Below are 24,230 nucleotides of genomic sequence, written 5' to 3'. Positions count from 1 at the left end.
TATAAACATACATTTGGTCAGAATATTTAGAAAAAGCAGAGGTCTGGGAATTAGAAGATGTGGATTCTATTTAAGTTCTGGTTCTTCAGCTTATTATGTCTGTGACCATCTTTGGGCGCTAAGTTTTTGGGTATACATTAAAGGTAGAATTTTTTAAAAAAGAACTTTAATTTTGTCTTTAGGAAAGTAAATCAGTACAACTTGTTGTAGATTACATATGAGTTCATAGAGTAAAATCATCTAAATCTTATTTCTCAGAGATACCCATTGTCATTATTTCTGTATATAAACTTTTCCTTTTTCCTATGGGTTTAAATTTCCCTGATTGGTGGACTTTTAAGCAGTGGGATTTTTATTACCCTCCTAATATTATGTACAAAAACTAAATACAGATTTTTTCTTCTCAGAAATGATGACCGGGAAATTTTACTGGAGTGTCAGAAAAGAGGGCCATCATTTAAAACATTTACATATTTAGCTGCCAAGTTGGATAAAAATCCAAATCAGGTAACTACCCAATTTTTACATCTCTATTTGTTCACAGATGTTGCTACTCTAAATACTTAAGATTTTTGCTGGGTGTGATGGCTCACGCCTATAATCCCAGCACAGCCAAGGTGGGAGGATCCCTTGCAACCAGGAGTTCGAGACCGTCCGGCAATATATTAAGACCCCTGCCTCTATAGAAAAATTTTTAAAAAATTAGTGGATGCTGTGGTGTGCACCTGTGGTCTGAGCTACTCAGGAGCTGAGGAGGGAGGATTGCCTGAGCCCAGGGGTTCAAGACCAGCCTGGCCAACATAGTGAGACCATGCCTCTACAAAAAAACAAAAAAATTAGCAGGGCATGGTGACATGTACCTGTAGTCCCAGCTACTCAGGAGGCTGAGGCAAATGTATTTCCTGAGCCCAGGAGGTTGAGGATGCAGTGAGCCATGATCATGTCACTGCCCACCAGCCTGAGACAGAGTGAGACCCTGTTTCAGACAAATAAAAGTAAACAAATGCTTAGATTGAATTTTTTTCTTTTTGAATTCAAGTTAGTAGTTTTCTTTCTTTCTTTCTTTCTTTCTTTTTTTGAGCTAGAGTCTCGCTTTGTAGCACCTGCTGAAGTGCAATGGCGTTATCTTGGCTCATTGCAACCTCCACCTCCTGGGTTCAAGTGATTCTTGTGCCTCAGCCACCCAAGTAGCCAGGATTACGGGTGTGTGCCACCACACCAAGCTAATTTTTTATATTTTTAGTAGATTACTGTAGAGACAGAGTTTTGCTACATTGGCCAGGCTGGTCTTGAATTCCTAGCCTCATGTAATCTGCTTGCTTTGGGCTCCCAAAGTGCTGGGATTATAGGCGTGAAGAAAATTTTTTTAAGACATAGAGTCTCACTATGGTGCCTACGCTAGATCTGAACTCCTGAGCTGGCTTAGATTTACTTTTTGAGTGTTAGAATATGTAGGTATTTATTAGCCAGCCTCTTTAAAAGCATGGCTCAGTGTAGGACTGTTAAAAACTTGGTGATTGTGGAAGAAGTATGACTGTGAAAATCCTGTTTATTTTGTAAACTGATGTTTGCTTGTTTAAGAAATAATGCGGGCCGGGCGCGGTGGCTCACGCCTGTAATCCCAGCACTTTGGGAGGCCGAGTGGGCAGATCATGAGGCCAAGAGATCGAGACCATCCTGGCCAACATGGTGAAACCCTGTCTTTAAAAAAAAAAAAAAAAGAAAGAAAAAGAAAATTGAAAAATTAAAAAATAATTAAAAAATAAAAAAAGAAATAATAATGCTTGTAATCCCAGTCCTTTAGAAGGCCGAGGTGGGAGGATTGCTTGAGCCCAGGTTACAGTAAGCTATGCTCTTAACACTGCACTCCAGCCTAGGTGACACAGCTAGACTCTGTCTCTTTAAAAACAAAAAGTTTAATATTGAAAAGTTAACTAATAATCACCTTTAGTATATGAAGATATTTTTATTTTATTTTATTTTATTTCTGTTTTGAGATAGAGTTTTGCTCTTGTTGCCCAGGCTGGAGTGCAATGGTGTGATCTTGGCTCACCACAACCTCCGCCCCCTGGATTTAAGCGATTTTCCTGCTGCAGTCTCCTGAGCTGGGATTACAGGCCTGTGCCACTATGCCCACCTAATTTTGTATTTTTAGTAGAGATGGGGTTTCTCCATGTTGGTCAGGTTGGTGTCAAACTCCCAACCTGAGGTAATCCACATGCCTTAGCCTCCCAAAGTGCTGCGATTACAGGTGTGAGCCACTGTGCCCAGCCATGAAGATAATTTTCTAAACATTACTTCATCTCTTTATTATTGAAGGTAACTTTCTCTGTCCTTAGCTGTCTTATGAAAGTATTCTTCAAAGATGAAAAATATTACTGAGGTATTTACGATTAACACTGATTTTTAAATTTTCAGGTCTCAGAAAGATTCCAGCAGCTAATGAAGCTCTTTGAAAAGTCAAAATGCAGGTAGTTAATGGTTACACTACAGGAGACTAGTAAAATAAATGTTTGACACTGTAGTTGTGCAGTGAATGGCTGGTTAGTCATTGAAGATGTGAATAGTGGGTGAGAGACATCCAGTTGAGTTCCTGCCTCAGTCACAGGTTGGAGGATGGTTGCTCGAGCAGGCATCTAAGGTGACCTCATCCACAGGGACGTGCTCAGAGTGAAGCCTGCTGCAGTTCAGATCAGCATGGCATCTCTCCTCAACCTTCTGATTGCTGATGAGTCTAAGGTGGGGGGAAATCCATTTGATTACTAAAAACATTTTATAGATAAATATAAAACCAAACATTCTTGAATTGCAGTACGTGGTTCATAAGCAGTAAAGTCTGTGTTGTCATGGTAATTTAATATTTCTCACATTTTTTAATTAGTGCTAATTAAAATACAAAACATATTTATAAAGTCTCATCATCTAACTGATGACATGATTTACCATATTAGATTGTTAATAATGTTCACAGACATGTTTCCTTAGTTTTTGTACTTCTCGTACAAGTCATCTTGTACATACAGGTTTATTAAGGCAATAATATTTAAATTATCAGCAGAATACTGTGTGTGGTGGTGACCACCTGTAGTCCCAGCTACTTGGGAGGCTGAGGCAGAAGGATCGCTTGAGCCCAGAAATCTGAGGGTAGAATACTAGGATTGGTGCCTGTGAATAAGCAATACACTCTAGCCTGGGCAATATAGTGAGACCCAGTCTCTAAAAACTAATTAAATAAATAAATTACCAGCAGGTTTTTTTTCTGTAAGATCTCAGCCAGTTGCTTAAATATTGTGGATTTTTATGTAAGCAAAATTTTAAAGATATTTAATGTATCATATTTTTAATTGATTTGTAGTCCTAATTATTTGAAGCCAAAACATCCAATTTTAAATTAAATGAAGTTTGAATTAAATCTGAATAGAAACTATATTTGGACATAGAGAGCCATGGACAGTGGCTCACGCCTGTAATCTCAGCACTTTGGGAGCCAAGGTGGACAGATCACTTGAGGCCAGGAGTTCTATACCAGCCTGGCCAACATGGTGAAACCCCTCTCTACAAAAAAAATACAAAAATTAGCTGGGCATGGTGGCACGTGTCTATAATCTCAGCTACTTGGGAGACTGAGGCATGAAATCGCTTGAACCTGGTAGGTGGAGGTTGTGGTGAGCACCAAGATTGTGCCATTGCACTCCAGCCTAAGCGACAGAGTGAGACTGTCTCAGAAAGAAAAAGAAAAAAAAAGTAGATTTGGACGTACAGCGCAGTGCTAGTGAGATCTTCAGAATATGTTTAGTAGTTTACTATGGCATTAAATTTTTTTTTTTTTTTTTTTTAAGAGACGGGGTTTCACCATGTTGGCCGGGTCAGTCTCAAACTGCTGACCTCAGGTGATCCGCCCACCTCAGCTTCCCAAAGTGCTGGGATTACAAGCGTGAGCCACCGCACCCGGCCAACATTAAATTTCTTTTCTTTTTTTTTAAATTTGAGATGGAGTCTCACTTTGTCGCCCAGGTTGGAGTGCAGTGGCAAGATCTCAGCTCATTGCAACCTCTGCCTCTTGGGTTCATGTAATTATGATGTTAAATTTCTGTTTATGTAATTCAGAATGTGGCTGGGTGCAGTGGCTCACACCTGTAATCCAGCTCTTCAGGAGGCTAAGGTGGCCAGATCACCTGAGTTCAGGAGTTTGAGACCAGCCTGGCCAACGTGACGCAACCCCGTCTCTACCAAAATTAGAAAAATTAGCTGGGCGTGGTGGCACTTGCCTGTAATCCCAGCTACTTGGGAGGCTGCGGCAGGAGAATCACTTGAACCTGGGAGGTGGAGGTTGCAGTGAGCCAAGATGGCACCCCTGCCCTCTGGCCTGAGTGACAGATCAAGACTCCATCTCAAAAGAAAAAAAAATAAAACCATACAACAGAATGTAAGATTAAATAATGAGGAATTTGAAGAAGAAGCTTATTCTAAACTTTTTTTTTTTTTTGGAGTTTCGCTCTTGTTACCCAGGCTGGAGTGCAATGGCGCGATCTTGGCTCACCACAACCTCTGCCTCCTGGGTTCAGGCAATTCTCCTGCCTCAGCCTCCTGAGTAGCTGAGATTACAGGCACGTGCCACTACGCCCAGCTAATTTTTTGTATTTTTGGTAGAGACGGGGTTTCACCATGTTGACCAGGATGGTCTCGATCTCTTGACCTCGTGATCCACCCGCCTCGGCCTCCCAAAGTGCTGGGATTACAGGCTTGAGCCACCATGCCTGGCTATTCTAAACTTTTTTAAAAAGCTCTGGGCAAAGTGGCTTGGTTATCTTTTAGATTAACTCTGCTTTAAGATTTTTGCGGCCTTTAAGAAATTAAACCAATTTTCTTTTTTTTTAACCTTAATGTTATCTTAAAATACGATTTCCATTTTCTTGGGAAGAGAATGTAAATTATTTTAAATAAAGATGGGGTTTTCCTGGGCAACAATAAAGATGTTGCCCAGGCTGGTCTCAAACTCCTGGACTCAAACGATCCTCTTGCCTTGGCCTCCCAAAGTGCTGGAATTACAGGCATAAGCTACCGTATCTCGCCAAAAATCTAAAACCATTTAATGAATTTGATATTTGAGATTTTCCTTGCTTGCAGGATAGCACATATCATGGGTTATGTCACTTCTGTCTTGCCTCTTAACTGATTTTTTCCCCCAGAAGTACTGTAGTCTCATTAAATTTTTGTCAGTATCAATCAAAGTATAATATAGTTACCAAACTGATTGCAAAAGCTAGTGTTTTTTTTTTAAATTTTGAGACCAATTGAAAGATGAGAAAGCCAGCATACTAAACACCAATATTGTCTAAATAGAGCTTATTTAAAAGGTAACACATTATGAGATAGTCCTATCAGAAAAATAAATAGAATCATAACTTTAGCATTTTCTTACATTACAGATAAGTTGCCGAATTCCTGGGAGTCTTAGTTGATATTGCATACTACACAGAAGCTTCAAATTCCTCATGTTCTAAATGAGCACTAGAGGGAGATTTATCACCTTTTTGATTACCAGATGATAATCTACATTTGTTATTACTTGGTGACACTCTAATTTCACATCAGCATGTTAAGCTCGTTCCAGTCTTCATTCTGATTTACTTATCTGTTATTGGCCAAAATATTTATTTTTAAACATGTTAGAACTTAAAATGAAAGCAACAGTGATGTACTGAAATTTTAGTTTTGATATTTTAAAGAAATGACTTTCTTTTCTAGATTAAAAAAATAGTTTTGTAGCATTTTAAACTTAGTGACTAGTTCTATTGTTCATCCCTTTTTTATTTGCTTTTATAATTGCCTCTCATTTGGTATATTGTAAAATAATTTAAATAATGTATTTATAAATATGTATAATTATAATGATGTAAAATACTGTGTGTATATGTATGTATGTATGTGTGTCTCTGTATGCGCACATATAAATGGCTTTGCCTAGCCAAGGATTTTTGTATCTGTATAAAACGTTTTGTATAAAGTTTGCTTTCAATAACAGTAATGTATAATAAAACCATGTAAAGTTTTGTTGTATTTTGATTAGAATGTTTATTTTACTTTTATTGTGTTTAGGTAATAATTAAAACATCAAAAGAGGTAAAAGTCCCAGGGGACATAGGAAGCAATTTTGAAGTGGTTGCTTGTGGGGGTGTGGCTGGCTGAATGGCTCTGAGTAGATTTGTTAGAGAAAACTGATCGCTCCTGCCTGCTTTCTCACAGCAAGCACTGGAATGGTGAGCCATATCTCTGCTGCAGGTATCCTCACAGATAAAATTAGAGTAGCACAAGAGGTTTTTGGGTGAAGATTTTGAGAAAACAGGTGTAAGGATTGATTAGCTTGAGCATTACTTCTTCACCCCTCTGCCTTCAGACTCACAGAACTAGTGAGTTAGTAATGTAGGCCCTAGATTCTAGGAAGTACCTTTTCTCATTGCCATTTTTCTCAGGGTATTCAAAGGAAGAAGCCCTGTACTAAAGGATTACACATTGAAACACCTAGCAGTGGTTTTGTAGTGCTAGGGCCCTCCAACATGGGGGCTTGTCCCCTTCCCTCTCTTTGAACCCTTAATACCAACTAGAGGGTTGGCTGTCAGTCCTCCAGGGCATGCTATCACTCAGAAGATCTCATGCTACCAGGTTAGTGAGTTTACAAGCAAAGTAATATGATGACTGAAAGATACTACCGGTTCAAAAGAAAACTGGATTATGTAAGACTTTCAGAATCTAAAATGAAACTAATAAACATTAAAAGATGCTAGCAACATGATACAAGAATAAGAAATAATGAAACATTTAAAATAACGTGATAAATGGAGTAGGATACAGACTGGGTGCAGTACCTCATGCCTGAAATCCCAGCACTTTAAAAGGCTAGGACCAGGAGTTCAAGACCAGCCTGGCCAAGATGGTGAAACTGTCTCTACTAAAAATACCGAAAACAGGGAATGGTGATGAGCATCTATAATCCCAGCTACTCGGGAGGCTGAGGCAGAGAACTGCTTGAACCCAGGAGGCAGAGATTGCAGTGAGACACTGCACTCCAGCCTGGGTGACAGAGCGAGACTCAGTCTCAAGAAAACAAAAACAAGTAGGATAGATACAGGTGCAGAATAAATGAGTTAGAAAATCAGGCTGAGAAACCCCCAGAAGAAAGAAAAAAGAATATAGGAAATATGAAAGTGGATTTAAGCAAGATGGAGGCCAGAAGTAGGTGTGCCAACATTGAGGTAAGAAGCCCAGGAGGAAAAAAATATAGATTGAAAGGGTCATAGAGTGCCAAATGAGAGACACATGCTGAAATTTACGAGTAGCAAGATAATGAGAAAAATCTAAAGGTTTTCACAGTAAATCTATAAAGGAACAAGAATAAGACTGACTTCAGTCTTCTAAAGTGCAATACTGGGTGTAGGAAAACAGTGTCATATTTAAAGTTCTGGACTTAGTTTTAATCTATCTAAACTGTCATTCAAATGTGAGGACTTAATAGAAGCATTAAGATTTACCAAGGATCTCTATGGGAAGGAAAAGAAGTCACTCTATCACAAAGACACCCACACATGTTTATTGCAGCACAATTCACAATTGCAAAGACACAGAATCAACCGAGTGTCCAACAATTGATGAGTGGTTAAAGAGAATGTGGTATACATATACCATGGAGAGCTACTCAACCATACAAAAAGAATAAAATAATGTCTCTTGGAGCAACTTGGATGGAACTGAAGGCTGTTATTCTAAGTGAAGTAATTCAGGAATTGAAAACCAGATACCAATCCCAGCACTTTGGGAGGCCCAGGTGAGTAGATTACCTGACTTCAGGAGTTTGAGACCAGCCTGGCCAACATTGCAAAATGCCATATTTACTAAAAATACAAAAATTAGCTGGATGTGGTGGCGGGCGCCTGTAATCACAGCTACTCGGGAGGCTGAGGCAGGGAGAATTACTTGAACCCGGGAGGTGGAGGTTGCAGTGAGCCAAGATCATGCCACTGTACTCCAGCCTGGGCAACAAAGTGAGATTTCAGCTCAAAAAACAAAAGCAAAAAATCCAGATATACTTGAACCCAGGAGGTGGAGGTTGCAGTGAGCCAAGATCATGCCACTGTACTCCAGCCTGGGCAACAAAGTGAGATTTCAGCTCAAAAAACAAAAACAAAAAATCCAGATACCCCTTTCTGCTTCCACTGCCATGATGGCACTCATGAGAAAGCTTGTGGCAAAGTGGGGCAAAAAGAAAAAAAGCAAGTTCTGAAGTTTACTCTTAATTGCCCCCACTGTAGAAGATGGAATCATGGATGCTGCTAACTGTGAGCAGTTTTTGCAAGAGGGGATCAAAGTGAATGGAAAAGCCAGGAATCTCAAGGGAGGTGTCATGACCATGGAAAGGAGCAAGAGCAAGATCATCATAATTTCCGAGGTGATTTTTTTCCTAAAGGCATTTGAAGTATCTCACCAAAAAATACTGAAGAAAAATAATCTGGATTGGTTACATGTAGTTGCTAACAGTGAAGAAAGTTATGAATTATGTTACTTCCAAATTAACTAGGACAAGTAGGAGGAGGAAGATGAGGATTAAAATTCATTTATGTGGAATATTTTGTATGAGTTTTTGAATAAAACTTGGGAACCAGAGGGAAAAAAGTTAGATACCTAATGTTCTCACTTATAAACGGGAGCTAAGCTATGGGTATGCAAAGGCATACAGAGTGGTTTAATCGATACTGAGACTCAGAGGGGGAATGGGGAAGGGATGAAAAACAACATTTTATTTTTTCAGATGGAGTCTTGCTCTGTTGCCCAGGCTGGAGTGCAATGGCGCCATTTTGGCTCACTGCAACCTCTGCCTCCCAGGTTCAAGCTATTCTCCTGCCTCAGCTTCCCGAGAAGCTGGGATTACAGGCACCTATATGCCTGGCTAAGTTTTGTATTTTTAGTAGACATGGGGTTTCACCATGCTGGCCAGGCTGGCCTCAAACTCCCAACCTCAGGCGATCCGCCCGCCTTGGCCTCCCAAAGTGCTGGAATTACAGGTATGAGCCACTGCGCATATATTGAGTACAATATTTGTGACTTCAGCGACTGGAGCACTAAAATCCTAGACTTCAGCAGTATGCAATTCGTCCACGTAACTGAAAACCATTTGTACCTCTAAAGTTACAGAAAAGTTTGAAAAATTTTTTTAAAAGATTTGCCAGTGATTCACATTGAAACATTTCGGAAAAAATACTCAACAAAAAGTCCAGAAGATATTGCAAAAGCTATGGGGATAACAGTGTTCAGATACCTTGGTAAGATATGTATAGGGAGAGAAAGATATTTTTAGAAAGCAGTAAATCAGAATTATAATTTTAGACAGTATCAACATAATGGCAAGTAGAGGAGATCAAGGAAGCATACAAATGTTATAGTTCTTGCCTTGTTAGGAAGAAGGTATAGACATAAAAATGTCAAACTCAAAATTGAGGTATGGCATTCACATAGAAAAGTGCATGAAAGAAATGGTGAGTTTTCACAAAGTGAACCCTTGTGTAACAGCACCCAGATCAAGAATTAGAACATTACCAGCCCTCCAGAGTGCCCCCACCCCCGTCACCATTCCTAGTATTAGTCCTTCCTTCTCCCTAGGGACAAACACTATCAGAACACTATCCCTGATTTATATTATCATAGATTAGTTTTGCTTGTCTTTGAACTTTCAAATGGAATTGTAACTGTAGATACTATTTGGCTTCTTTCATTAAACAGTATGTGAGGTTCATGCTTGTGTTGAGTATAGCAATAGTAAATTCTCACTGTTGTATATATTTCAGTTGAACCACAATTTATCCCACTGTCACAGACATTTGTGTTCTAGTTCGGGACTGTTAGAAGTAATGCTGTTACGCACAGTATGAAAAAAAATTGTGGCAAATATCTATAATAAAATGTAGTAGTTTAACCATTTTATTTTATTTTATTTTATTTTATTTGAGACAGAGTTTCGCTCTTGCTGCCCGGGCTGGAGTGCAATGGTACGATCTTGGCTCACTGCAACCTCCATATCCCTGGTTCAAGTGATTCTACTGCCCGAGCCTCCCGAGTAGCTGGGATTACAGATATGTGCCACCATGCCTGGCTAATTTTGTAATTTTAGTAGAGACAGGATTTCTCCATGTTAGGTCAGGCTGGTCTCGAACTCTCAACCTCAGGTGACCCACTTGCCTCAGCCTCCCAAAGTGCTGGGATTATAGGCATAAGCCACCGCACCTGGCCAGTTTAACCATTTAAAAATATACAATTCAGTGACATTAATTACATTCACATGTGGTCATAACCACCACCCATCTCCAAATCATTTTTATCTTCCCGACTGAAACTCTACCCACTCTATGCATTCAACAGACGTTAGACAGTAACCATTCCCCACTTGCTTTCCAGCCTTTGGTAACCACTATTCTGTGTTCTCTCTCTGTTAATTTGACTATTCTGGGTAGCTCACAGAAGTGGAATCACATGGCCTGGTGAGGTGGCTCATGCCTGTAATCCTAGCACTTTGCATGATCAAGGCGGGCAGATCACCTGAGGTCAGGTGTTCAAGACCAGGTTGGCCAACATGGAGAAACCCCGTATCTATTTAAAAACACAAAAATTTACTGGGCATAGTGGCATGCACCTGTCGTCACGGCTACTAGGGAGGCTGAGGGAGGAGAATCCCTTGAACACAAGAGACGGAGGTTGCAGTGAATTGAGATCATGCCACTCAGGGCAACAGAGTGAGACTCTATTCTCAAAAAGAGAATTGAAATCAGGTTGAGCATGGTGGCTCACGCTTGTAATCCCAGCACTTTGGAGGCCAAGGCGGGTGGATCACCTGAGGTCAGGAGTTTGAGACCAGCCTAGCCAACACGGCAAAACCCTGTTTCTACTAAAAATACAAAAAAATTAGCTGGCATGGTGGTATGTGCCTGGATTCCCAGTTACTTGGGAGGCTGAGGCAACAGAGTCACTTGAACCCAGGCAGTGGAGGTTGCAGTGAGCTGAGATCTCACCACTGCACTCCAGCCTGGGTGATACAGCAGGACTCTATCTCAAAGAAAAAAAAAAGTAGAATCACACAATATTTGTCCTTTCGTGTCTGGCTTGTTTCACTTAGCATAATATCTTCAAGGTTCATCCATGTTGTAGAATATGTCAGAATTTTCTTGCTTTCTAAGATTGAATAATATTCTATTATATGCATCTACGGCATTTTATTTTTTTTTTTGGAACAGAGTCTCTCTTTGTTGCCCAAGATGGAATGCAGTGGCATAATCTCAGCTCACTGCAACTTCCTCACCCAGGTTCAAACGATTCTCATGCCTCAGCCTCCCTAGTAGCTGGGACTACAAGTGTGTGCCACAATGGCTGGCTATTTATTTATTTATTTATTTTCGGTAGAGACAGTGTTTCACCATGTTGGCCCAGCTGGTCTCAAACTCCTGGTCTCAAGTGATCCACCCATCTTGGCCTCCCAAAGTGCTGAGAATATATGCATGAACCACCATGTCTGGTCTATTTTATTATTTATTTATTTACTTTTTTTTTTTTTTTTGGTCTCACTTTGTTGCCCAGACTAGAATGCAATGATGCAGTCACTACTCACTGCAGCCTTGACTTCTTGGGCTCAAGTGATCCTCTCAGCCTCCTAAGTAGCTGGGACTGCAGGCACATACCACTATATCCAGCTAATTTTTGTATATTTTATAAAGATGTGGTTTTGCAATGTTGCCTAGGCTAGTCTTCAACTCCTGAGCTCAAGCAATCCTCCCTCCCAGTCTCCCAAAGTGTTGGGATTATGGGGTTAGCCACTGTGCCCAGCCTATCACTTTTTATTTAACCATTCAGTGGACATTTGGGTTGTTTCCACATTTAGGCTACCGTGGAGTATTATGAACACAGGTGTTCATATTTGAGGCCCTGCTTTCTTTTATTTACTCATTTATTTATTTTTCCTTTTCACCAGCTTCTACATCAAGGACACAAAATTTGGCAGGTTGCACTAGCTCATGCCTGTAATCCCAGCACTTTGGGAGGCCCAGGCAGGATGATCACTTGAACCCAGGAGTTAAAGACCACACTGGGCAACATAGTGGGACCCTGTCTACAAAAATAAAAAAAGTTAGCCAGGGCCAGGCACAGTGGCTCAAGCCTGTAATCCCAGCACTTTGGGAAGCCAAGGTGGGTGGATCACGAGGTCAGGAGATTGAGGCCATCCTGGCTAACACGGTGAAACCCCATCCCTACTAAAAATACAAAAAATTAGCCCTCCTGGGTTCAAGAATCACTTGAAACCAGGAGGCAGAGGTTGCAGTGAGCTGAGATGGCACCACTGCACTCCAGCCTGGGTGACAGAGCGAGACTGTCTTAAAAAAAAAATTAGCCAGATGTCGTGGCACTGGAGTGTGGTAACACACCCCTGTGGTCCCAGCTACTCTGGTGGTTGAAGTGGGACGGCTGCTTGGGCCTGGGAAGTCAAGGCTCCAGTGAGCCATGATTATGCCAGTGCACTCCAGCCTAGGAGAGAGTGTGAGACCCTGTCTCAGAAAAAGAAGAAAAAAATGTATACTGTTTATCAGCTTACAAAAATTTCTTTCTAGGCCAGGTGCAGTGGCTCACGCCTCTAATCTCAGTACTTTGGGAGGACAAGTCAGGTGCATCACTTGAGGTCAGGAGTTCCAGACCAGCCTGGCCAACATGGTGAAACCCTGTCTCTACTAAAAACACAAAAATTAGCTGGGCATGGTGACAAAGACCTGTAATCCCTGCTGCTCAGTAAGCTGAGGCTGGAGAATCACTTGAACCTGGGAGGCAGAGGTTGCGGTGAGCCAAGATTGCGCCACTGTACTCTGCCTGGGTGACACCGAGACTCCAGCTCAAAAAAAAAAAAAAAAAAAACAAAAAACACTTATTTATTTTCCCCTTTATTAAATATGATAAGTTAAATCATTAAAAATTAAACCTTGCAGTTTCAGAATGAACTTAATTTTATTTTTACTTTATTTATTTATTTGAGATGGAATTTCGGTCTTGTTGCCCAGGCTGGAATGCAATGGTGTGATCTCAGCTCACCAAACTCTCTGCCCTCTGGGTTCAAGTGATTCTCCTTCTTCAGCCTCCTGAGTAGCTGGGATTACAGGTGCTCACCACCATGCCTGGCTAATTTTTTGTAGTTTTAGTAGAGACAGGGTTTCACCATATTGGCCAGGCTGGTCTCGAACTCCAAACCTCTGGTGATCCACCCACCTTGGCCTCCCAAAGCTGGGATTACAGGCATGAGCCGCTGCACCCAGCCTCCTTATTTTCTTAAAACTCCTTGTCAACACAATAATAAACACAACTTTGAAGTAATGTATTATATATACATATATATATATTTTAATATATTGCTGGATGTAGTTTACTAATGTTTTATTTAGGATATTCTGCTGTTTTTGTGTGTGTGTGAGATTGACTTACATTTTTTCTTTCTTTTTTTTTTTTGAGATGGAGTCTCGTTCTGTCAACCAGGCTGGAGTGCAGTGGCAAGATTTCAGCTCACAGCAATCTCTGCCTCCTGGATTCAAGAGATTCTCCTGCCTCAGCCTCCTGAGTAGCTGGGACTACAGGTATGATGTGTCACCATGCCCAGCTAATTTTTTTTGTATTTTTTAGTAGAGATATGGTTTCACCATGTTAGCCAGGCTGGTCTCAATCTCCTTACCTCGTGATCCACCTGCCCAGTGCCAACAGGCCAGGTCTCCAAACTCTCAATGTGCAGCATCTTTCACTAGTCACCTCTCAGGCACATAATCTGAGTGTCATCTTAGAGGTGTTGACTGCAAGGGCATCACTAGACCCTAATGAGGGTTTCAGATCACAGCTCTGAGGCACATTTGTAAGCCTGCTCTTTTCCATATAAAATGTAGAAGTGCACAAAATTACTGGTAGTTCATCAGTATCACCTGCCTATTCTATTTTTGGTCATGTAGTTTTTAAAAAGGGTGATAATGAAAGGTAGACAGGTGACATTAAAATCCCACTAGCCTGTCACATCAGCCCAGAGTACAAATTGTCTGTCTGAATTAACTAGAGGTAAAAACATATGATATATTAATAAGTGTATTTGTATAGTATTAGGTTAAAAGTCACCTGAAAAGTAATGAATGTAATACCTTGAATGCATTTCATCAGAGGCAGAACATTAAACATTGATAAGTAAAGGATGCATGTGTAATCTCTAAGGTCAATTCAGGCAACAATAAAGTTAAGGGAGGTAAAATTGAATTACAAATAATCAACCTCAACTGGATAAGGTGGCTCACGCCCAGCACTTTGGAAGGCCAAGGTGGGTGGATCACCTGAGGTTAGGAGTTCAAGACCAGCCTGACCAACCAAGATGGTGAAACCCTGTCTCTACTAAAAACAAAAAATTAGCTGGGCTTGGTGATGCATGCCTGTAATCCCAGCAGAGGTTGCAGTCAGCCAAGATGGAACCACTGCACTCCAGTCTGGGATACAAATACACTAAAATTAATTACAGATGCATTAAAGACTTAAATATAAGATGCATTAAAGGCTTAAATATAAGACCTAACACCATAAAAACCCTAGAAGAAAACCTAGGCAAAACCATTCAGGACATAGGCATAGGCAAGGACTTCATGGCTAAAACACCAAAAGCATTGGCAACAAAAGCCAAAATAGACAAATAGGACCTAATTAAACTCCACAGCTTCTGCACAGCAAAAGAAACCATCATTAGAGTGAACCAGCAACCAATAGAATGGGAAAAAAATGTTTGCAATCTACCTGCCTGACAAAGGGCTAATATCCAGAATCTACAAAGAACTAAAACAGATTTAGAAGAAAACAACAAACAAACCCATGCAAAAGTGGGAGAAGGATATAACACTTTTCAAAAAAAGACATACATGAGGCCAACAAACACATGAAAAAATACTCATCATCACTGATTATTAGAGAAATGCAAATCAAAACCACATCGAGATCCCACCTCACGCCAGTTAGAATGGTGATCATTAAAATCTGGAGACAGCAGATGCTGGGGAGGATGTGGAGAAATACAAACACTTTTACCCTGTTGGTGGGAGTGTAAACTAGTTCAACCATTGTGGAAGACAGTGTGGCGATTCCTTAAGGACCTAGAAATAGAAATTCCTTTTGATCCAGCCATGCCATTACTGGGTATATATCCAAAGGATTATAAATCGTTCTGTTATAAAGACACATGCACATGTATGCTCACTGCAGCACTGTTTACAATAGCAAAGACCTGGAACCAACCCAAATGCTCATCAAAAATAGACTGGACAAGGAAAATGTAGCACATATACACCATGGAATATTATGCAGCCATAAAAAATGAGTTCATGTCCTTTGTAGGGACATGGATGAATCTGGAAACCATCATTCTCAGGAAACTGATACAAGAACAGAAAATCAAACACCGCATGTTCTCACTCATAGGAGGGTGTTGAACAATGAGAACACATGGATACAGGGAGGGGAGCATCACACACTGGGGTCTGTTGCGGGGGGCAAGGGAGGGACTGCGGAGGGGTTGGGAGGTCAGGGAGGGATAACATGGGGAGAAATGCCAGATGTCGGGGCGGGGGGTTGGAGGCAGCAAACCACATTGCCATGTGTGTAACTATGCAACAATCCTGCATGATCTGCACAACCTAAAGTACGATTTAAAAAAAAAAAAGTGAGACTCTGTCACACACACACACACACACACACACACACAAAAGGAGATGTAGGACAATCTGCTCTCAGACATGTGTGCCTCCCCCACTGCCCCTCCCCGCCCCCCCCCCTCCAAACGTCAGGACCCTGTAGGCCCAGATTCGCAGCCGCGCCCTCAACGCGCACAGGAGTGGCAGACCGGGAAGGTGGGCTGACGCAGCGGATCCGGGAGGGGCTGATCAGCGCCCGAGTGGACTCGCACAGCAAGATCCTGGATCTCCAGGATGTGGATGAGCACAGTACCACCTTCTAGAAGTCTCTGCGGATGGGCAGGGAGTTTCAGCACCGCGCCAAAGGCTGGATACTGAGGGCAGCTGTGCTGCGCAATCAGATCCACGTGAAGTTCCACCCAGAGAAGGGAGCCGGGGAGCTACTCGGGCCAACAGCCAGTCCCGATGAGCACCAGCTTCTGAGGGGCAGCCCTCAGCCTCCAGGACGTCTGCACACCCTCCCGCCCCCACGCACCTGCTCACCTCCAGGCAGCTCCGTGCCATCCACGGCCCGGTGGAGAGTCTGGCGCTTTGTGACCTCGCACCCCGCGTGCCCTGTGCTGGGGCCTGGGAGGCAGGCGGCTGCTAGCTGTGGACCTTCCTGGAAGGTGGGGTCTGTAGGGTTTGACTGTCTTGGTGTCTGTACCTAGGCAGCAGGCTGTGCGGCGCCGACACCCAGCGGCACCACCCTCCGGAACCCTCCAGGTCCGAGGAGGAGGAAGAGGAGGAAGGGGAGGGGAAAGAAGAGGAAGTAGGAGGAGGAGGAGGAGAAGGGGAGGGGGAGGTTTATATTTTTTCTTTCCTATTTTTCTTTTTTTTTTTTTTTTTTGAGACGGAGTCTTGCTGCTCTGTTGCCCAGGTTGGAGTGCAGTATTGCCATCTCAGCTCACTGAAGTCTCCACCTCCTGGGCTGAAGCCATCCTCCCACCTCAGCCTCTCAAGTAGCTGGAACTACAGGTGCACACCGCCATGCCCAGATAATTTTTGTATTGTTTTGTAGAGACGGGGTTTTGCAGTGTTGCTCAGGGTAGTCTCAAATTCCTGGGCTTGAGCGATCTGCTTGCGCCCTCCTGAAGTGCTGGGATTACAGGCATGAGCCACTACATGCTGGCCTTCTTTTCTTTTCTTTTGAGAGTATTGCTTTGTCACCTAGGCTGGAACGGGTGGTGCAATCATAGTTCACTGCAGCCTTGAACTCCTGGGCTAAAGTTATCTTTCCTCCTCAGTCTCCTGAGTAGCTAAGACTACAGGGATGCATCACAATGCCCTGTTAATTATTATTATTATTCGTAACGATGGGGGTCTCATTATGTTACTCAGGCTGGTCTCCAACTGCTGGCCTCAAGCAATCCTCCCGCCTTGGCCTCCCAAAGTGCTGGTATTATAGGTGTGAACCATCACATCCAACTCTACATATGTTTATTCTCTTTTTGAGATGTTACTTCTTTCAGCATGGCATGATGTGCAATAACACTTTAGGTTTGATTTCCACTCCATTATTATTTGTTCACATTTATGAGGCCAGACTCACCCCAGGCAGCTGTTTATGAAATCGGACATGACTCATTGATCTGTGAACATCGATTCGTAGTACAATCAACAGACTGAAAGAAATGTGCCGGAACTTAAATTACTGTATGCATTCACCAATGCAAAAGGAAAATTCTTATTTGTTTCACTTTCCATTTCCAAATATGATACACCAGGAGAGGTCCCAGCTTGGTATCAATTAAATAAAAATAGTGTAAGAAAATTGCAAAGCACCAGAGGACATTTTGAACCGTGGGGGAGGACTAGGTTAGACTCCATCGATCAAAATAACTGTGCTCATTCTGGATTAGGGCCCCACAGCCACCTGATCAGAGCCTTTATATCTGCAACCAGCAGCAATTTTTCCACTAATGAGCCACACACAGTGCAACTTTAAGGTTCTGAGAACCCAATCGTGATTTTTTTGTTCACCCGTAAGGTAAGTAGTAAATATGTGAACTCTCTTGTTTATGATAAATATATAGAAACTCCTTGTGGGGGTAGAAAGACAAGATCTGAAATAATATGATGAAAAGGACCATCAGCTTTTTACATAGGAGATGCTAAATTTGTATTTGATAAATAAAAGAAAATTCAAGGCTATTTCTAAGACCCACACTAATTTAGTGATAAGAAATAGTTATTTTTAGAAAACGGACTGATTGTCTAAAGGACAAAATGTCTTGTATTTTAATATGTAAGATTGTATTTCTGTTTTTCATATAGGTTAAGCTCAGTTTTCCTTTCCTTACTATTTAAAAAGAATAATTTCCACATTTTAAAGGCACAGTGGCAAAAAGAAGTATTATATAGTTTAACACTGCCAAACGGAATAAAATTGACATGAGTTAGCTTTCCCACCTCTGGGTTTCTGTAGAAAATAGAAGCTATAGGTGGTTTTTTTTTTTTTTAAGTGCTAAAGAAATCCTTTATTTATTTATTTTTCCAGTTATCTACCAGCAGAGGAAATCCGTTTGTAAAATAAAGAATAATAACTAGAATTTTTAAAGAAAATAATTATGGAAAAATACCAAAACTCTTTAAAACAGGATAGAATTTAGTAAATTATTATTGCTTTTGGTTAATGAGATATAAGTCCTGAATTTTAATATCTGATTTTTATTTGCAAGTGATATAAATTACTGCATTCTTGATTTTTGAATTTCAAACAATTTACAAGTACATAGAGTAAATTATGAAAGTCTTATTAATACTTCTTCCAAATTCTGGGATTATCTAGCACTTTTTCAATTTTATTAAAAATTTATTTATATTTATATATGTACATACAAGTAAAAATTTACATAATGTACACTTTTGATGAAAAATCAGTCATGCTTTCTTAGAACTCTTTTCTCCTTTCCTTTCTCCTTTTTGCCTCTCTTTTATCCACCTTAACTTTCCCTCCACTCTCATCACATTCAGTAGACCTCAGGTAACCTATGTGAATTCCTGGTGTGTATCCTGTATTTTTTTCTTCGTTCTCAATAAAATCACATACATATACATCTCATGGACACGTGCATACATATACATGTACATTTATAGAGTTTTATTTCAGTGATTTACAATTCCACACTGAACCTTTGGATTAGTTAATTTGGGGGTGAATTGACATCTTTACCTATATTGCAATTTTCAATCCTTGAGCATGGTATATCACCATTAAATTACATTTGTTTAAATAGTGGTGTGTGTGTATGTGTGTGTGTATTTGGCTTTGTCAACTATGCCCCTTCTTGAAACTCTGCTTTGGTTTCAGAGACACCATCCTCATGGTTTTCCTCCTCTCTCTCCTTGGCCATTTCTCATATTTATCTGTAGACTCTTTTTTCTCCTATGCTATTTCCTTCTGTCTTTGTCTTACTTTTTCTTTTTGTCTTTGAGTGATCCTTTCTACCTATTCAGTGATAATTTGCAAATGCTTATCTCCTTTTTGTACCATTTTTGTTGTTGTTATTCTCTAGACCCAGATGCCTTCTGGACATCTCCACCTTTGCCACTCAGTTTTGCTGATAGAATCTGGTTGTTGTTGTTGTTGTTATTGTTGTTGTTGTTTGTTTTTGAGGAAGGGTCTCACTCTGTCACCCAGGCTGGACTGCAGTAGTGCAATCATGACTCACTGTAGCTTCAAACTCCTGGGCTCAGGTGATCCTCCCACGTTAGCCTCCAAAGTATCTAGGTCTATAGGCACTCACCATTGTGCCTGGCCAACTTTTTACATTTATTTTTTGTAGGGACAGGAGCCTCACTATATTGCTCAGCTTGGTCTGCAACTCCTGGGCTCAAGCAGTCCTCCTGCCTCCACCTCCTAAAGTTCTGGGAATACAGGAATGAGTCACCATGCCAGCAAGAATCTGTATTTTTTCTTTCTTTTTTTTTTTTTTAGATGGAGTTTCACTCTTATTACCTAGGCTGGAGTGCAATGGCGCGATCTCAGCTCACCGCAACCTCCGCCTCCTGGGTTCAGGCAATTCTCCTGCCTCAGCTTCCTGAGTAGCTAGGATTGCAGGCACATGCCACCATGCTCAGCTAATTTTTTGTATTTTTAGTAGAGACGGGGTTTCACCATGTTGACCAGGATGGTCTCGATCTCTTGACCTCGTGATCCACCCACCTCGGCCTCCCAAAGTGCTAGGGTTACAGGTGTGAGCCACTGCGCCCGGCAAATCTGTATTTTTTCTAATTATAATTTCTGGCACTGATGTGCTTAAAAAGCCTTCTACTTCAAGGTCACAAAACATATTATTTTATAATTTATTTTAATACTTTTATGGCTTACTTTTTTACAATTAATATTTTGTTCCATCTGGAATCAATTTTTTTTTGCGGGGGGGGGAGTAGGAAAAAAAAATCTAAGGATTCCAAGTTTTTTCTCTCATTTTTTTTTGGGTTGACACTCATTTTTGTATTATCAGCCTTGGTTCATTTTATAGATTAAGTGGGAGTCCTTAGTGATCAAGTACTGTGAGATCGGGGACCAAATATATCCTGTTATTGAATTCCTGGCATCTAGAACAATGCCTAGGCAATAGCCGTTTGAGTTACTTTATTTTATTTTTTGAGACAGAGTCTTGCTTTGTCTCCCAGGCTTTGGCTCACTGTAACCTCCACCTCCTGGGTTCAAGCAAGTCTCCTGCCTCATATTCCCGAGTAGCTAGGATTTTAGGCATGCACCACCATGCTCAGCTAAGTTTTCTATTTTTAGTAGAGACAGAGTTTCACCATGTTGGCCAGGTTGGTCTTGAACTCCTGACCTCAAGTGATCCATCCACCTCAGTTTCCCAAAGTGTTGGGATTACAGGTATGAGCCACTCCACCTGGCCAATAGCAAGATGTTAGCAAATATTACTGAACAAATGAATTATGGAAGGGGATAATTGTTTCATTGTCTTTTTTTTGTTTTCTGAGATGGAGTTTTGCTCTTTCACCCAGACGGGTGAAGTGGCATGATCTCAGCTCACTGCAATCTCTGCCCCACTCTGGGTTCAAGTGATTCTCCTGCCTGAGCCTCCTGAGTAGCTGAGATTACAGATGTGCACCACCACACCTGGCTAATTTTTGTATTGTTAATAGAGACAGGGTTTTGCCATGTTGGCCAGGCTGATCTCAAATTCCTGACCTCAAGTGATCTGCCCGCCTTGGCCTCCCAAAGGGCTAGGATTACAGGTGTGAGTCACCGTGCCCGGTCTCATTATCTATTTTAACTTAATAATGATTTTCTATTTTTCCTCTATATCTTTCTTATCTGGAAGCCTTCCATATCTTGGAAAGCTTTAACCTACTAAGTTTTTTCACTGAACCTTGAAAAACATTAGTTTTTCAGGATAAACCAAGTAACCTGTTCATGTCAGCTATACCTTGATTGTTTCCCAGATCCTAAGCTTGCTAGAAAAGCAGTTTATATTCACTTTTCTTCTAAGAAAAGTGATTGTTTCCCAGATCCTAAGCTTGCTAGAAAAGCAGTTTATATTCACTTTTCTTCTAAGTTAGCAAAAATTCCAGGAAAACATGATGTTCCAGATGTGGCTTAACAGATGTAATTATGTGTTATTGTGTCTGTGTCTGCCTAATCTTTGCTACCCTGATATGAGCCAGTTCCTGAGGATTTACTTGATTGATTTATATTTTCTTTACCTATATTTTGTCTTGCAGTGAAAGCTCTGTATAACATATCATGAGGATTTACTTTATTTTGCCTGTTGATGGTTATTTTGGTGATACGGTCAAGGAACAGAATTTTAAAGTGAAAAGACAATTCCATTCACTATTATATATTGAAGGCTTCTGTGTGCTATGAGCAACATGCTTTAGAGCAGGCATCCCCAGACTTTTTACACAGGGGGCCAGTTCACTGTCCCTCAGACTGTTGGAGGGCCACCACATACTGTGCTCCTCTCACTGACCACCAGTGAAAGAGGTGCCCTTTCCTGAAGTGCGGCGGGGGGCTGGATAAATGGCCTCAGGGGGCCGCATGTGGCCCGCGGGCCGTAGTTTGGGGACTCCTGCTTTAGAATTTCTATCTGCAAGGGATGTACCTTTCCAGAAAGGGGAATAGAAGCCACAACCATCACAAAACTCATTTAGGCACAGTCCCAGATGAATAGTATTAACAATAATGTAAGAATTCTGGAAAGGGAAAATTACAACTTGAGATGGTTAGGGAATACTTCCTGAGGAATTGAGACTCCTTTAATATCATGTCAGATGTATGGTAAGTAGAGCATCTCATATGGATAGAAAAATGAATACAATGGTGCAATTAGAATGAATTGTGCAAATATGGAGGCCTATTAGTATACTAGAATGACAGGCATCTGTGTGGGGGAAAGTAAAAGAGGATAGGATGGAAACTTGGTGAAATGGTGGGGTCTTTAGTGTTTTTTCAAAAATTAATATCTTAGAAAACATCTTATTTTAAGCATGGACTAGGCTATAAATATTAGGGCTGGAAGATCCTTCATAGTTTTGCAGACATACAAAAGAATGTTTTGTATTTTTGAGCCTGTCTATATACTACAACCATGGGTACTATTAATCTGTTTTCTGTATATTTCAGACACTAGTCTTTAACCATGGGGGATTGGAACTTATTGGGTGGCATCCTAGAGGAAGTTCACTCCCACTCAACCATAGTGGGGAAAATCTGGCTGACCATCCTTTTCATCTTCCGAATGCTGGTACTTCGTGTGGCTGCTGAGGATGTCTGGGATGACGAACAGTCAGCATTTGCCTGCAACACCCGGCAGCCAGGTTGCAACAATATCTGTTATGATGATGCCTTCCCTATCTCTTTGATCAGGTTCTGGGTTTTACAGATCATCTTCGTGTCTTCTCCTTCTTTGGTCTATATGGGCCATGCACTTTACAGGCTCAGGGCCTTTGAGAAAGAGAGACAGAGGAAAAAGTCACACCTTAGAGCCCAGATAGAGAATCCAGAGCTTGACTTGGAGGAGCAGCAAAGGATAGATAGGGAACTGAGGAGGTTAGAGGAGCAGAAGAGGATCCATAAAGTCCCTCTGAAAGGATGTCTGCTGCGTACTTATGTCTTACACATCTTGACCAGATCTGTACTTGAAGTAGGATTCATGATAGGCCAATATATTCTTTATGGGTTTCAAATGCACCCCCTTTACAAATGCACTCAACCTCCTTGCCCCAATGCAGTGGATTGCTTTGTATCCAGGCCCACTGAGAAGACAATTTTCATGCTTTTTATGCACAGCATTGCAGCCATTTCCTTGTTACTCAATATGCTGGAAATCTTTCATCTGGGCATTAGAAAAATTATGAGAACACTTTATAAGAAATCCAGCAGTGAGGGCATTGAGGATGAAACAGGCCCTCCTCCATTCCATTTGAAGAAATATTCAGTGGCCCAACAGTGTATGATTTGTTCTTCCTTGCCTGAAAGACTCTCTCCACTTCAAGCTAACAATCAACAGCAAGTCATTCGAGTTAATGTTCCAAAGTCTAAAACCATGTGGCAAATCCCACAGCCCAGGCAACTTGAAGTAGACCCTTCCAATGGGAAAAAAGACTGGTCTGAGAAGGATCAGCACAGCGGACAGCTCCATGTTCACAGCCCTTGTCCCTGGGCCGGCAGTGGTGGAAATCAGCACCTGGGACAGCAATCAGACTATTCCTCATTTGGCTTACAGAATACAATATCCCAGTCCTGGCTAGGTACAACTATGGCCCCTAGAAGCTGTCCATCCCATGCAATAGGAACCTGGGAGCAGTCCCAGGACCTGGAACCCTCAGGTGAGCCTCTCACAGATCTTCATGGTCACTGCAGAGACAGTGAAGGCAGCATGAGAGAGAGTGGGGTCTGGATAGACAGATCTCACACAGGCAGTCGCAAGGGCAGCTTTCTGTCCAGATTGCTGTCTGAAAAGCGACATCTGCACAGTGACTCAGGAAGCTCTACCTCTCAGAATAGCTCCTGCTTGGATTTTTCTCACCGGGAAAACAGCTCCTCACCTCTGCCTTCAGTCACTGGGCACAGAACATCAATGGTAAGACAGACAGCCCTACCGATCATGGAAGTATCACAAGAGCTGTTCCAATCTGGATGCTTTTTTCTTTATTCACTCCTGGGGTGTGTATGTATGTTTGTGTTGACAGAGAGGCAGATGGAGAGGGAGATTATTTATGGAGAGATAAAATTATTCATTCAATACATTCAGTTAAATTCAATTCATAAAATAAATTTAGAGAATACTTACTTTATACCAAGCACCCTTATAAGTACTGGGCATATAAATGGATAAAATACAGTCTCTGACATCAAAGGGCTTAGAGTGTAGAAGGAAAATTTGACAGGTAAACATGTAAATATATCAAGTGTACGATGTCATGTTAGTGGGAATGAGTGAGCAAAGGAGGGAGTGGTCATATGGCTAGGTAAGGGGAATG

At 41.3% G+C, this 24,230-nt stretch overlaps 2 protein-coding genes and 1 pseudogene across 8 annotated transcripts in view; all 3 read left to right on the top strand.

Annotated features, from left to right (window-relative positions):
• CASP8AP2 (caspase 8 associated protein 2) overlaps positions 1 to 6,060 on the top strand; it is a 32,358-nt gene extending 26,298 nt beyond the window's left edge. For 5 of the 7 annotated variants that reach the window (XR_012517241.1, XR_005578880.2, XR_012517240.1 and 2 more), the window contains 3 exons: positions 408 to 507; positions 2,419 to 2,739; positions 5,430 to 6,024. Coding sequence is in view for 2 of the 7 variants with exons in the window: in XM_039467836.1 (XP_039323770.1) it covers positions 408 to 507; positions 2,419 to 2,471; positions 5,430 to 5,433 (157 nt within the window). In the remaining 5 variants the exon portion in view is untranslated. Of the gene's footprint in view, positions 1 to 407; positions 508 to 2,418; positions 2,740 to 5,429 lie in introns of all 7 variants that reach the window. The other 2 variants (XM_039467836.1, XM_039467837.2) reach the window with 2 other exon arrangements.
• A 93-nt stretch (positions 6,061 to 6,153) lies between these two features.
• LOC101047004 (large ribosomal subunit protein eL22 pseudogene) lies at positions 6,154 to 8,602 on the top strand (annotated as a pseudogene).
• Positions 8,603 to 22,387: 13,785 nt separating this feature from the next.
• GJA10 (gap junction protein alpha 10) lies at positions 22,388 to 24,018 on the top strand. The gene is given in 2 exon segments (XM_003945221.1): positions 22,388 to 23,894; positions 23,897 to 24,018. Coding segments are annotated over 2 exon segments (1,629 nt in total).
• The last annotated feature ends 212 nt before the right edge of the window (positions 24,019 to 24,230 follow it).

The sequence above is a fragment of the Saimiri boliviensis genome, chromosome 4 (assembly GCF_048565385.1).
Source record: "Saimiri boliviensis isolate mSaiBol1 chromosome 4, mSaiBol1.pri, whole genome shotgun sequence".
NCBI classification, from domain to species: Eukaryota; Metazoa; Chordata; class Mammalia; order Primates; family Cebidae; genus Saimiri; species Saimiri boliviensis.
The sequence above is the reverse complement of the archived record's forward strand: the minus strand, read 5'-3'. Positions and strand labels throughout refer to the sequence as shown.